This window comes from Phyllostomus discolor, chromosome 1 (assembly GCF_004126475.2).
Source record: "Phyllostomus discolor isolate MPI-MPIP mPhyDis1 chromosome 1, mPhyDis1.pri.v3, whole genome shotgun sequence".
Lineage (NCBI taxonomy): Eukaryota > Metazoa > Chordata > Mammalia > Chiroptera > Phyllostomidae > Phyllostomus > Phyllostomus discolor.
In genome coordinates this window covers 188,285,756-188,300,977 of record NC_040903.2, presented here as the reverse complement: position 1 = coordinate 188,300,977, position 15,222 = coordinate 188,285,756, and the positions used below count along the sequence as shown (strand labels likewise).

The window sequence follows — 15,222 nt, the reverse complement described above, 5'->3', positions numbered from 1 at the left end:
CTGGTATGTTATAGTGATTTAAATGAGTGGACTTTCTTAACGAGAAGAATTTTTTTCTTTTAGCAAGGGTAATACTTCGTCCAGTTAGCAATCAAAGGTTATACTGAATAGATGGAGACATTGATTTCTCCACAGGTATAGAAATAGGAAAAGAGAATAAAGAGATTTATTTGGTACTTTCAGAGAAGAACTGAATGAAAGAATTCACTTCTGGATGCAAGATGGTAGTAACTATTTCAGTTCAGATACAGTTTTAAGTCTTACCAATAATCTGCAGTGGTGGGTGGAATGAGGAACTAACAGTGTTAGGCACGCCAGCAGTAGTGCTGTATAGAACTGAGATTGGGAGAGAATTTGACAGTATCCCTAGCTTGACAGCGTGGTTAAGTTTTTAAATTCCCACCTACAGACAGACAGAAAAGTGGGAAAGAATGAGGATGACACTAACTATGGAAATATTTAGAATGTTTGAAGATGAAGTTGTCAGCATAAAAGATTTATGATAAATCAGCATAAAGTTCATCTGGAAGAAAAGCCTCCACAGGACAGATTGCATCAAATGCCATAAAACTTTGATCAAAGATATGAATGAAAGGCTTCCATGATAAGATGATGAGTATTTCAGTGACGTTGCTCCTTAATTTAAACTGTCACTTAGGGCAATATGAACCTAATACATGTTTAAACTGTTTTTTTTTTAGTTGAATAAAGTTCCTAAGCCATTACCTACCAATTTTGTCACTCATTCCAAATGTAAGATCTATAGAACTGACTTAAATGTACTCTAATTAGTGTTCTCGAATAACATTTATTTGCACTTAATGGTATCATCAAGTGTACTGAGAAACCAAAGGTGTTAATTTACCAAATAGCTTGCTTTTACAGTTTAGAATCTGGAATCCACAATGATTGAAGGATTATCTAATCTTGCCCCTATTGCCCTATTAATACAATTTTTCAGAGTCAAAATTACCCAATAGGTAATTGTTTGAAAAACTGTTATATCCACTGAAATTCATATTGTGCAGATTATATTTGAGGTAGCTGAAACTAATTATGGGAAACAAGGCTTAAAATAACAAAATATTAATTATGAAATAATATTAATTACCATATTATATACTTAAATATTCCCTTAAGACTAGTGGGATGAGAATATAAAATTACCTAAATATTGCTAGAGATTTTTGGGGGGGGAGGAAATAAAGATTCATTTCTGTTGCTATAGATATCAAATATAACTTTAAATATGTGAAGCATTGGAATTATTTACAAATTTCACATAACCTGTGTGGAGTTCCCTGAGTAAATATTGTACTGTAACTGGCATTAAACCCATGCTAGGTAACATGGCACAAGGACCACATCACCCATGTCTGAAAGGGCAGAGACCCTTTCTTCAGGAATTACCTGGATTTATGGATACGCAGATGTCATTTGGATGCGCTGTTCACTGGTTCATCACAACACAGGGAAACTAGGGACAGTGCAGTGAATTATTTTTAACAAATGCAAATTGAATTTACAGAACGATCATGTATTCCTGGATTATGTACTTCTAACTTGGTTGATGTTAAATGTTATCTAAAAATGTCCTTGGCAAAATAAAATTGTTAACCCTGTTTTAGACATTTAGAGTTTTGGTAAATTTTGCCAGTTTTTCCAGAGGACTGGAAGTCACATCTCAAATTAATGTTGAACTAAATTTGAAGGCTTGGAACATTAAAATTTTAATATATAGTTATATCAACAAAGTTCTGTCTAGATCATTAGAACTGAAAATCACAAGAGAAAGAGTATTTAATTTGGTTGTATGAGGTCTGTCCAGAAGGTATCCAGCCATGTACTATGAAAAGTAGAGACATTTATTGAAGAAGATACAAGATACAAGAAACACTGTACATAGGGCAGTGACACCTCAGTCCCCTTCAAAGTAGGCACCTTGGGCCTTCACACAGCTCTCCCAGTCACCATCAGCTGCTCCGTCATATTTTCCTGAATCTCATCGATGGTTGAAAAACTCTTTCCTTTCAAAGGTGATTTTAGTTTTGGCAAAAACCGAGTTTGTGGGGCACCAAAATTGGCTGTAGGGGGGCTTGATCACTTGGGTGATTTGATGTTTGGCCAAAACACTCTGCACAAGACATGATGATGAGCAGGCGTGTTGTTGTGATGAAGCTGCCAAACTGTACCTATGGCCTTCAGAATGATGCAAATAGTTTCTGTGGAGGCGTGTTCAAGCGTAATACAAAATTTCATGTAGATTCATTACTCTACTTGCTCAGTCATCTTGCTTTCTTTGTTTTTTAAGATTTCATTTATTTAGTTTTAGAAAGAGGTGAAGGGAGGGAGAAAGAGAGGGAAACATTAATGTGTGAGAGAAACATTGATTAGTTGCCTCTTTCATGCCCCCAACTGGGGACCTGGCCCACAACCCAGGCACATACCATGCCTGGGAATTAGACTGGCAGCCTTTTGGTTCACAGACTGGTGCTCAATACACTGAACCACACCAGCCAGGGCCGCTCAGTCATTTTGAGTGTGATGGCCACACAGTACACACACCCACTTAAGGGTGTCTACTCTCCTCACTGACTAGTGCAGTGAAGTCATCATTGTTCACACATGTGCAGTCCAGTCCACTCTCCTTGGCTGCCAGGTTACATCAATGTCACACAAACTGTCCTAGTTATATTAACAATAGCTGTACTTTTTCCAGACAGACCTCATAAGTATAAAACAAGTTAATAATTTAGATTTTGTGATTCATTAATAATTGTACATATAAGATACTGCTAGAGTTTAAATATACTTAGCGTAGGAAAAATAGATACTCATAAAGGGGAAGTGTATTTTCTTGATCTACGTTCTCTGTATCAGAGTCATTTCTAGCATCGCTTTTGAGAAATTAAATATTTGGAAGCAGAGAAAATTAAGTTTTAACTAGACCCCAAGTGAAAGTCACTAATGTGTCCTTGGTTTTAGTATAACAGATACATATAAATGATTCTCGTTTTTGTTTCTCAGTAATTTTGAAGTAAATATTCTGTAATAAGTATAAAGGAATATTAATATAAAATCTTGTTCTGGCTGGTGTGGCTCAGTGGTTTGAGCGCAGGCCTGCGAACCAAAGGATTGCTTGTTTGATTCCCAGTCGGGGCACATGCCTGGGTTGCAGGCCAGGTCCCCAGTAGGAGGTACATGAGAGGCAACCACACGTTGATGTTTCTCTCCATCTCTTTCTCCCTTCCTTTGTCTAAAAATAAATCTTTAAAATCCTAAAATATTTTTTGTCATCTCCTATTCTGTTCATTAATATTACTTTGTGTAAGTGTCAAAAAAATAAATAAAGAGTAAGAGAGGGAAAACCAAAACGAAAAAAACACCCACAAGCTTAAGGCCAAACTTTTCAAAGACCTTTTAAAACATACATGGAGGAAAAGCGTGTCAAAGGGGCAGTTATTGATGGATAATCTCTTTAAACTTTCCCAGGTATTTACCTTGCGTTCTGTTTCTTTCCCAGTGAGAAAAAGAAAGAAAAGGAGCGTGAAGAATTATGGAAAAAACTGGAGGATCTGGAGTTGAAGAGAGGCCTTCGACGTGATGGCATAATTCCAACTTAACAAAAACGATGACAGCAACATTACTAACCTGTGGAGTCACACATTTATGTAGTAGAAGATGGAGCAACAGTTTTCTGTATTGTGCAACTTTACAGTAGATTTCACATTTGTTTCATTATTACAACAGCACTGTATATACCTGTCTCTAAGTAAAGGAAAAAAAAATAAGGACTTCAATCCAAAGTTTGGACAGTAGATGGACTTCTCAGAACATTGCAAACATAATCATTGTTCTAACCCTTATAAAAAAAAAAGCAGTCTTCAGAGATGTGTTAATGAAATTGCTGTTAAAATTCCAGTGTCAGGATTCCTTATTTATCACTAGCAGAGAGTATGAAACAATTTTTAAATGTGAACAATCTTAAATTTAGCTTGTCTTTCTGCTAAGCTGTTAAATGTATTTATAGTAAAGGAAGAAAAAAAAAAAGACTGTCATTTCCATGTAAGTTTGTACAATATCCTCTTCTGGATAACTTGACTGTGTTTGACATCTTCTCCTTTTGCACATCTTCATGAGTTGATTGTCCACTTGCAATGGGGCCACGGATTAATTATAAAGGCCCCTGATAAAAGTTTTGTTTACTGGATTGAACATCTTTCCAGTAACCAGGTAGTCCTGGTACTCCTTTAGTTTTAAAATTAGGAGTAAAGAGAAGAGGTGATAAACATAGTAGGGAAGGGAAGTTTGGATTCATGCAAGTTTGTGTCGAATCCAAATCAATGTCTTGAATCCTTTGAAAACAGGCACTGGGACATCGTAGGCTTCAGTACCTGACCAGTATTAGTTGCGTACATCATTGAACACACACACGCCAGAGATGTTGTAGAGATGTCAGAAAACATCCTTTTGGACCATTTTGAAATCAGAAAGACAAACACTAAACAGTACAACCGTGAAATTGATTGCCAGGATTGCGAATCTAATTGGGAATGGAGTTGATGAGCAAACAGCCTGGACTGTTTGGAGTTGTTGCCTTACTTTTTAATATGTATTTATAAAGTATTCCAGCAAAAGAGGATGTAGCCTCTGGGAAAAAACAAACATGTTACAGTGTTTTTTTGTAGATTCTCCTTCTATATCTCATCACAGCGCCAGCCCTGTTTTTAGCCAGAAAGGATTCAGGATAAACATTATTATGCATTCTGAATTGGATGCGTATTCCTAACTACTGTATTTGTTACCAAAAGTGGTTCTACAAATGCTACTGAAAAAAATCTGGAAATTCCTAATGTCCTGAGTATTAATAATAAAGTTTAAAAATGCTTTTATATCAAAGGTGCATTGTGACCAAATTGTTTAAGAAAAAAAATACAAAAAAAAACCTGAACAAAACAAATCTAGGGCTGTATCATAGATATATCTTATTGGCTGTCTGCTTTGTATTTAAAAGAGGACTCTTAACACCTTGGGGAGATAAAAATACTGATAAAACTTGTATACAGTATGTACTTACCTAATGTGGTTGCATTATTATGTACTGAAAGTTATGTGTTTGGGGGCTTATTTCCAGGATGCTTTTGCTTGTTACGGATGTGGCAGCGTGAGTTGATAATCCTAAACCATCACTTCCAGCAGTATTCATGGTATAGAGCTGACTCCGTGTTCATGCGTTGAATTGTGATAGCAGCAAACATGAACATATGAACTGTTATTGCTCTTAGTAGAAATATAATATCAATATGGGCTTGTATATTTTCTTCCATTTAAATACAAAGTAGAATATGCAGTTGTATTGTTTCCAAAAAGGGGGCGGGGGAGGCTGCTGACCTTTCTTCCCTGTTCAGTATTTCAGGATTATCAGGTCACAGTTTGTGCGTTAAAAGTCAGCTAATGATGGATATTGTCATCTCAACGACCTTGTAAAACAGAAAGAAAACTTGGCATTGTTAATTCTGAAAAAGAAACAGCAGTAAAAGAGTCATATGCAACACCAAACACAACATGGTTTAATGGAATTCGTAGATTTTTTTTTTTAAAGACCATTCACGGGGATTCAATGTAAAATTGGCCAATGCCTGCAGGAGATGAAACAACTTCCTTTCAAAGTGTTGGAGCAAAGGTGCAAGTTCAGATACTAAAGATAAAACATGAATTTATAGCAAATCACCTCTAATTTTAGCCCGTTAGTTTTGACTTTGCATTACATTTAGTTTTGACAGTATAAACTTTTGTTTGCCATTATTTCATCTTTTTAGATAGTGGACATTAAAATCACAGGTTTATGAAGCATCTCTGCTGATTAGAATGAAATGCAGTCATTTGAAATGAGAAAGACCAGGGTCCTGTTTCTGTACCTTACCCTGTCCTCAGAGGTAAGGTGAGAACTACACAGATATCCTTGATGTTGATTTCTATGTTGATCATTCCAAACTGAGAAGAATAAAGCCAAATTTTAGACATATTTAAAGAAGCAATTTTAGATATATGTCTAAAATTCATAGGGCAACTTCTGAGAAGAAACACTGTCTTTTCTTTTTTAATTGAAAGTGACAATGTGACGTTTGTCATGTTGTGTCCGGTGACGCAGAGTAACTGAGGTAACCTGACTGTTGCACTATGTGACATATTTAAGGACGTACTTGCTGCATTTGCAGCAGCCCTCTCTGTCCTTTCCCACATTTCTCCTGTTGCTGCAACTTGAGCTCATTGTGACAAATGCATCTTCGTGTTATATTTTGTTTGCTTCATAATTTCCAGAACTATATATAAATCTATTTTTTAAATAGCGAATATTGTAGTTAGTGAGTGATGATCACTCCAAACTTATCCCTACCATATTGGTTTCAGGGGTAGGATTAAGAGTGTCTTTGGAGGAAAAAAACAAACACAAACCCTGTGGTTCAGAGTGATGCCGAGGCCTTAGGCTGTGGGCCTGGAAAAACCATGTGAGTGAATTGACCCATTTCGTCCCTCGAATCAAGCATGCATTCCTTTCTCATCGTGCAAGTGTCCCCAGTTGTTTCCCTAAGTATTTAGTTTGTGTCCTTTTAAATTTTATTTTGCTCTCCCTAACATCTGTTTTTTTATAAAATAAGATAAAACATAAAAAAGTAAGAAATAATACCCTCGATGCCGCTGGATACTCACAAGCAGGGTTATGCTCCTTCATCTTGGGCTGTGTGCCTAAAGGGAAGGGTTTAATTTATTTTGTACCTCCTATGCGTGGGGCAGTCCAGGGTGCAGAGCCAGGAATTGCTTGTAATTGCACCTGCTATACTTAAAACGTATAGCCCTAGGCTCAATCACACTATGGAAAGAAAAAAAGTATATTTAGAGCTTTAAAAGCTTTTTTATTTTTTTGTGGGGGTAGGGGGTGGGAAAGGGAAAATGTATGGATGTTACTGGCATTTTTAAGAGTTATTCCCCCCCCTCTGTTTTGTCTCCCCCCCCCCCCCCCCCCGCCTTTAATCAGATGCACTGACCTGGCCCAGGAAATGAAAAGATTCTCTCTCTCGATGCTATTACCAATGTTATCACAAAGTGACTGGTCATCTACAGTAGGAAGGTGACAGACACCAGGCATGATCGGTGATGTTTTTTATTTGCACATCAATATTTTTATTTTTATATTCTGGCTCAGCTGCTTTCTCTGAGAGGAGTTAAGGAATGAGCCACAAAGGATTTTTGTAGTAGGCATATTGGCAATGCATTTTATATTTCTCAGTATTTAATTTTGAAAATCTGAAAGAATTGTGCATCTTGAGAGAAAGTTGAGCAAATTTCGAAGTAGTGGAATGTTCGTTTGTGCTGCTTCTCGTGCTCGATCGTAGTGGCAGGGTCTCTCATGGAAATAAACTCCCCCTATGGCGATGTCTATGGACATAGGTTTCCTTTACTCCCCCTTCTTCCCTTCCTCCCCCACCCTCCTTTTTCTTTCTTCCCTTCTCTCTACTTTTTTAGAAATCACTTATTGTAAATAAGTTGTAATCCAAACCTCATGTATCAGTGGGGAACTTTCAAATATAAATATTACCAATACATTTTCTGGTGGTTGTCTGATTTTTGACTGAGGTATATGAGAATGACATGTCCATTGCTTTTGGTTTGAGGATTTCGCTTTAGCTTCATAAATCTTTTGGTATTTTAGTATTTCATTGTTTTAGCAGGAGAGGGCAGCAAAAGTTTATTTTCCCTGTTAGAAATGCTGTGGTTCATGAACGGTTTTGTTTAGTTGTGCGTGCGCGTGTGTGTGTGTGTTTAAACAGCATCTGTTTGTGGGTAGAGGTAAAAATGAAACATTTTTGATATGAAAAGTTGCATATGAAAATTGTAGACTGGTTCAACCAGACAGCGAAGACTTCTTTTCCACCATCGAAGTTAAAATGCCACACAACAATCTTCCAGCTCTGGCTCAAGTATGCTACTACTTCCTTTTCAAACACAACAAAATGCAAGCTGAGTCTTATACACACTTGGAATTTAAAATGTTTTTCTTTGAAAATGATTTACTTTCGTCAAAAGTGGTAACGGAAACAAAAATGAAGGTGCTCCCAAAGAGAAATGTAACCCTCCCCTTTCACAGATGTGTGAGAGGCTCTGTACTGTGGGTGCATCCTAATAAAGAAGCAGTGAAGAGTTTCCAGGTGCCTGACTGTGTGTTTGTTTCACCCTCTGGCCTTGTGAACCACACAAATCATAGGCTGGGTCAGCGTAGTGGAGACAGTGGGGTTGGTGTGTTCAGGCATCCATCTAGAGAAAATTGGAGTGGGCCGGTGGCTGTCGCTGTGTAACAAACTACTCCAAAACTCAGTGGCATGACCCAAGACAAATGATCGTCTTGTCTTCGCCCCCCAAATGTCAACATGGGTTAGGGGCGTAGGAGGATTCGCTTCCAACACAGCTCACTCACATGGCTGGCAAGTCGGAGCTGCTGTTGGCTCGGGGTTCAGGAGGCCTTAGTTCATGACATCCTTAGGGGGCTTCCTTGGTGTCCTCACGGCTTGGCAACTGGGCTCTGAGAACCATTGTTCTAAGAGAAAGGGAGCGGAAACCACTCTCTTTGAGGCCTGGGCCATTTAGAAACTGTCTTGGCATCACTTTTGCCGTATTTTATTGGCCAGGCAGTCACAGGGCCTGCTTAGATTCAAGTGGAGGGTACACGGGTCTCACTGTAATGTGATGAGAGGAATGTTGTCTTCAATCAACAAGAGGACACTTCTTTGTAATGCATTTGATTTAGGTGACTAATTAGATCACGTTGGACTTGGAACCCTGTAGAGCTAATTAAATGTTTCATGTTAAACTCTGAGTTGGAGAGAAACATTTTTGTAAACATAGAAATTTTGTATTTTAAAGCATAACCATTTGTAACATCTGAAGATCTTGGTAAATTGTGGAGGGCAGGAAGACACTTGTAACAGAATTTAAGGGCTCAAAGAAATTTCAGTTTATTTCAATGGGATATCTATCCAATTCCTACTTCCCAGATTTTTGTACAGTAGTGTATCCAGCTGGTTTCTAGTAGATCGAGTTCACATTAGATTATTTTTTAACAGACTGGGGGAATTAAAATCTGATTTTTAATGATACATGTTCATTGTATAATTTATTCTTGAAAAGGCAGATAAAAAAAAAACAAGTAGCAAAGCTACATGCTGCTCGCTCCCCGTACCTAAAAGTCCACTAGAAGACAACTCAGTGACTGGTAGGGCCAGCATGTATTGATTGGCTCTGTCCACATCCTTGCCCATTCTCTGATGTTCAGATTTTCTGTCTTTCTGTTTAATTTAGTTTACTTCTTTTGAAATCATAGTCTGAATTAATCATACAATTTGTAGTGAGGCTTAGTGGGTGCCAGATGATGCGAGGCCTAGCACCAGGAAGGACGTCAGCCCCAGCCCCCTTCATCCTCGCAGGTGCTCTTCAGGTAAGAGGTCTCTGGCCAGAGTCCCCCACGGTGAAGGCCAGGGGCCTGGAAAGCAGAGACCCTTGGGATCCCACTTGGGTTCTTCCATTTATCAGCTGTGTGGCTTTGGGAAAGGTTCTTGATCTAAGCCTCAGTTTCATTTGTAAAATGCAGGTTAAAATGGCAGTTTATAGTGTTGTATTATATTAGATACTATATGTAAAGCAGTTATCACAAAGCCTGGCACATAGTAACTTACCTGCAGTGAATTAGCTGTTATCTAAAGTGGTGACTTAAATATAAATAATTATGATAGCTATCACTTACCAAATACTGTAAGCCTCGCATCGTGCTAAGAATTTGTATCCATTAACTTTTGACAGCAATTCTGGGGAGAAGTTACCATCCCCATTTTGTGGATAAGGACAAGATCCCCGAGGTTCTACCAAGTACTGAACCAAGAGTCTGACTTGAATGTGCTCTGAACAGCGGTCACTATGCAGTAGGATCACTGCTTCTGAGCATGTGCATCACGTTGTATTCGCCATAACTGAAAGACTGAAGTTCACTCCCTTGCGAGAAAGAACCTTACTTTATTCATGCTTGTGTTTCCATTTACTGTTCAGTCCACTTTCCTTGGAGCTCCCCCAGACTTCCGTATCAGGCCTTTCAAGTCCTTTAACCCAATCCCATACCATCTTAACTTAAAAAAACAAAACAAAGCCCAAAAGTTAAACAGCTGGTGCTGGTGATCATGTGGGTAAACTGAAACCTTTGTGCACTGTTGCTAGGAATGAGAAATGGTACAATCGCTATGGAAAACTATGGCAGTTTCTAAAAAAAATGAAAATAGAATTTCTATATGACCCAGCAATTCCACTTCTGGGTACATACCCAAAAGAAGTGAAAGCAGGATCCCAGAGAAATATTTGTATGCCCATGTTCATAGCATCATTATACACATGGGTGCAACCCACATGTGCATTCAATGAATGGATAAACATACATATATATATATGATGGAATGTTACTCAGCATCAAAAAGTAATGAAAGTCTGAAATATGCTACAACATGAATGAACCTTGACATTACGCTAAGTAGAATAAGCCAGTCCCAAAAAGGCAAATACTGTATAATATCACTTAGAGGAGGTACCTAAGAATAGTCAAAGTTGTAAAGACAGAAAGGGCAATGGTGCTTGCCTGGGGCGGGGAGGAGGAGAGCACGAGGCGTTGCTGTCTCGTAGGTACAGGGTTTGGTGTGAGACAGAGTCCCGAGGATGGATGGCCATGATGGCGTACGGCAGTGTGAATGTATTTGATGCTGTTGACGCGGACACTTACAAGGGTTAAGGTTGATAAATTCAACACTGTGTGTTTTACCACAGTAATAAAAACAGAACACTACCAGATCATTTTCTACCGTGGGTGTGACATTTCATACTCGCACTAGCAGTGTGTGTGCCAGTTACTCCACGTTTTTGTCAGCAACGGTGGCTTTCTTTAGAATTAGCCGTTCTGGGGAGTGTTTATGGTGCTGTTTCATATATGTGGCTTTAATCTCTTCTCTTGATGACTGATTATATTGAACAAGTTGTTGATGACTTGTATATCTTTTGGGAAGTATCTGCTCAAATCTTTTGCCCATTTTGCTTTATTGTGTTCTTGGCCTTTTTATAATTGAGTTGTAGGAATTCTGTATACATCCTGAATAATAATTCTTTGTTGGATATATGTTTTGTAATATTTTCTCCCTGTCTGATAAGCAGAAGTTTAAAATTTTGTTGAAATATAATGTAACTTTTTTCTTTTATAATTATTGTTTTGTGACCTAAGTAATCTTGTTCTCTTCTTCCTGCCCAACGCTGCCAAATTATATTCTCTTTTGTTTTCCCTCTATGAACTTTATAGTTTTTACTTTTATGTTTATATCCATGATTCACCTTGGATTTTTCTGTTGCATAAGCTTTGAGATAGGAATCTATATTCATTTTTTTCCCTATATGGATGTCAAGTTATTGCAGCAGCAATTTTTGAAAACTTTCCCCAAAGAATGGCTTTGGTGCCTTTGTCAAAATAAAGCTACCACCCTGGCCAGTGTGGTTCAGTTGATTGGAGCACCATCCTACAACTGAAAGGTGGTGGTTCGATTCCCAGTCACGGCACATACCTGGTTGTGGGTTCTGACCCGTCGGGGCATGTACCATTCCTGGTATGAGTGTGTATGGAAGACAGTCGGTCAGTGCTTATCTGTAGCATCAAGGTTCCCCCTCCCCCTTTCCACTCTGTAAAAGCAATGAAAAAAAAATTCCTCAAATGAGGATTAAAAAAACTTTTTAAAATAAAGTTACCATAAAAGTGTGGATCTATGTGTGGGTTTTCAGTTCTGTTTCAGTGGTTGACTTGTTGATTTTTACTCAAGAACCACACATGCTGTCGTGATTACTGTGGCTTTAAAAAACTCTTTAATCAAGTTGTCTCAGTCCCTAATTTGAAAGGTTTTTTCAAGATCACTCTGCATGTTACAGGTCTTTTGTATTTTAAAATAAAATTCAGAAGAAGCATCTTGATTTCTACAAAGGAAAAACCATAGTGGGTTATAATTGGAATTACATTGAATCTGTATAATTTTGAAAAAATTTGATTATAATAGTCTTATAATCCATGAACATGGTATAGTTCTTCACTCACATAGTCTTTAATTTCTCTCAGCAATATTATATATTTCACATAGAGGCCTTATACATCTTTTGTTAAATTTATCACTTATGTTTTTTGAAGTTAACTATAAATAAAATTTTCTTAATTTCATTTCAATTGTTTGGTGTTAGTATATAAAAACAAGTGTTTTTTGTAAATTAAGTGGCATCCTTAAGCCATGGTTAAAGCACTTACTAGTTCAATTAATTGTTCTAGAAATACTTCAGAATTTTCTATGCAAACAGTCATTATCTGCCTCTTTATTTCCGATCTCTGAATTTCTGTTTGCTTCATTCTGAGACTGGGGAATGGTAGTTATGTTTCCTTTGCATGCTCCCTCTCAAGGTGCTGTTCAGTTTTTTTAAAAATTATCTTTATATTGAGATAAACGTCTCATAAAATTAACCATTTTACAGTATACAAATTAGTGACACTTAATACACAGTATTGCACAACCTTCATTTCTGTCTCGTTCCAAAATACTTCCATCACCCCAAAAGGAAACCTCATGCTCATTAAGAGTTATCCTCCAACCCTCCTTCCCTAACCCCCGGCACCCACTAATCAGTTTTACGTCTTCACGGATTTACCTATTCCGGATATTTATGTAAATGGAATCAAACACTATGTGATCTTTTGTGTCTGGCTTTTTTCACTTGGCATTATGTTTTTGAAGTTCATTCATGCTATAGCATATATTAGTACTTCATTCTTTTTCATGGCTGAATCATATTCCATTGCATGGATATACCACATTTTGTTCATTCATCACTTGATGGACATTTAGGCTGTTTTCACCTTATGGGTATTGTGAATAGTGCTGCTGTGAACCTTCAGTGTGAGTTTTTGTTTGGATACCTGCGTTCAGTTGCTTTTGTGTGTGGGTAGGAGTAGAGTTGCTGCTTGCTGTAATCAGGAGACTTTCTGAGGAATTGCCAAATTGTTTTCCACAGCGGCTGCACTTACATTCCTGCCAGCAACGTACAAGGTTTCCAGTCTCTACACATCCTTGCCAACACTTGTGTTTTTATTATATCATCCTAGTGGATGTGCTGTTCATTTTATTTAAAAAAATGTTTAATATTCTCAAATTGGATAACTTTTATGGTCTACATTCAAGTTCATTGGCTCTTTCCTCTGTCATCTCTAGTAACTGCCTTGCCCGTATAATAAATATTTTTATTTTAGATACTTTATTTTTTTGTTTTAGAATTTCCTCTTCGTTCATTTTTATAGTTTCTTCTCCTCTGTTGAGATTTTCTATATTCTTATTCATTGTGAGTATATTTTTTCTTAATATCTCAGCATAATTATAGTAGTTGTCATGAAATTATTGTTTGCAACATTGAGGTTATCTAAAAATCTGCCTATTTTTGTGGTGTTTTCCTTGATGATTTGTTACATTTTCCCTGTTCATCACATGTTGAGTAAATATGGGTTTTTGTTCTGGATACTTTGAATATTATGTTTTAGGAACTCTGGATTGTGCAATACTCCTCTAAAACATATTAATTATTTTGTTCTAACAAAAACTTACACGGAGGGTGTTAAACTGCAAACTCCTTCTCTTGTGCAGTAGCTCAAGTCTCAGTTCAAGCCCTTTATCAATCCCTGGAGCTTGTTCTGGGCTGTGTGGGCCAGGCATTAGCTGTCGACTGGGGCTGAGTCATCCACACACGGATGCTGGTTCCTGCTCTCTGGCGCTCTCCTCTGTGGGATACCCCCACGCCCCTTCCAGTACCCGTGATTGCCCCAAACTGTCTTCTCTGATTCTTCAGACCAGAAAGATAGTTTCTCTCTTTGCCTTTTCCGGCTTCACATAGTGTTGACCCTCAGCCTAAAACCCGTGAATGTCCCTTTCCTCTGCAGCATCCAATCCAGGATCCCATACTATGTTTCATTATGTCTCCTTAGTCTCTTCCTGCGTGTGATAGTTCCTCAGTGTTTCCTTATCCTTCACGACTGATACCTCCGGACAGCACAGCACTGGCCAGTTATTTTTTAGAATGTCCCCCAATTTGGGTTTTCTTGAGATTAGATAGAAGTCTCGCATGACTGGGAAGAATGCTTCAGGGTGGTGCTCCTCTGAGGGCATGATGTCGGGGGTACATGGTATCACTGTCCATTACTAGGCTGCAGAGAATAGTAACATGGTCATATATTAACACAGTGTCTGATTATATTGGGAAGGTGGGAGAGAGAGACATAGGTCACGCAAAATTAAGCTCAGTCCTTAGTAGATAATGTCTGTGAAGTTGCTAAGTCAAGGAATAGTAGTATAAGCGACTGGAAATGCGGAAGCAGTCACTAACAGCATAAGGAGTTAGTATCAGCTACAAGTAGTCAGAAGAGAATAGAGTGATCATGCAAAGGAAGTGTAACTATCCTTGACAAAAGTCTCAATGCCTGAGAAGTAGGTCAGATAAATAGGGTGCCTGCTGTTTTGAAGCGTAACAGACCTTAAACAACTTCAGCAACAGATTGAGACATGCCTGTTGGTATAAACGGGGCTTTCTTTGAGGACAGAGTGGCTGTAATATGTACCGATAAAGCAGACCCAGGTCAAGCATTAGGAAGTAACTTTGTCAAGCTGCTAGCCCCCCAAATACATAACTATTTTCTTCAGTTTTTGGGAATGTAGGGGGTCAGAACTTGATTTGTGCCACTGTTGCAGTATCCCAGACTAGAAAGAAAGTTGGCACAGATAGTTTCTCAAGTTTGCTCGAATGAGGAAATGCGAACATCAGGTGGTGTTAGTTAGGTGTTTACGGGCGATTTCCCTAACACAAAAAGGATATTATCACTGTTCTCCATGGCGCTTCAGCCCCTGGAGTATCTCAGACAATAGCAAGTTCACGGAGTGAGCAATCTGCAGTGCCAAGGGGTTAGGACTGAACAAATTGAGCTTGTAGAATCTCAAAGGCAGGACAGTTTCTTTGCTGAACCCTGGAATAGCACCATTTCCTTAGAGAGCCCACCGCTAGCTGTGGGAGATCCAGTGAGCCAGGAAGGGCGGCCTGGAGGGGCCTGGCAGGAGGCAGTGAGGAAGTGGG

General features: G+C 38.3%; 1 protein-coding gene across 2 annotated transcripts in view; it reads left to right on the top strand.

Moving 5' to 3' along the window:
• The window catches only part of PPP2R5E (protein phosphatase 2 regulatory subunit B'epsilon), a 142,085-nt gene extending 134,485 nt beyond the window's left edge, over positions 1 to 7,600 (top strand). For both annotated transcript variants that reach the window (XM_028506618.2, XM_028506619.2), the window contains exon 14: positions 3,524 to 7,600. In XM_028506618.2, the coding sequence (XP_028362419.1) occupies positions 3,524 to 3,623 (100 nt within the window). In that variant the 3' untranslated portion in view covers positions 3,624 to 7,600. The remainder of the gene's footprint in view (positions 1 to 3,523) is intronic.
• The last annotated feature ends 7,622 nt before the right edge of the window (positions 7,601 to 15,222 follow it).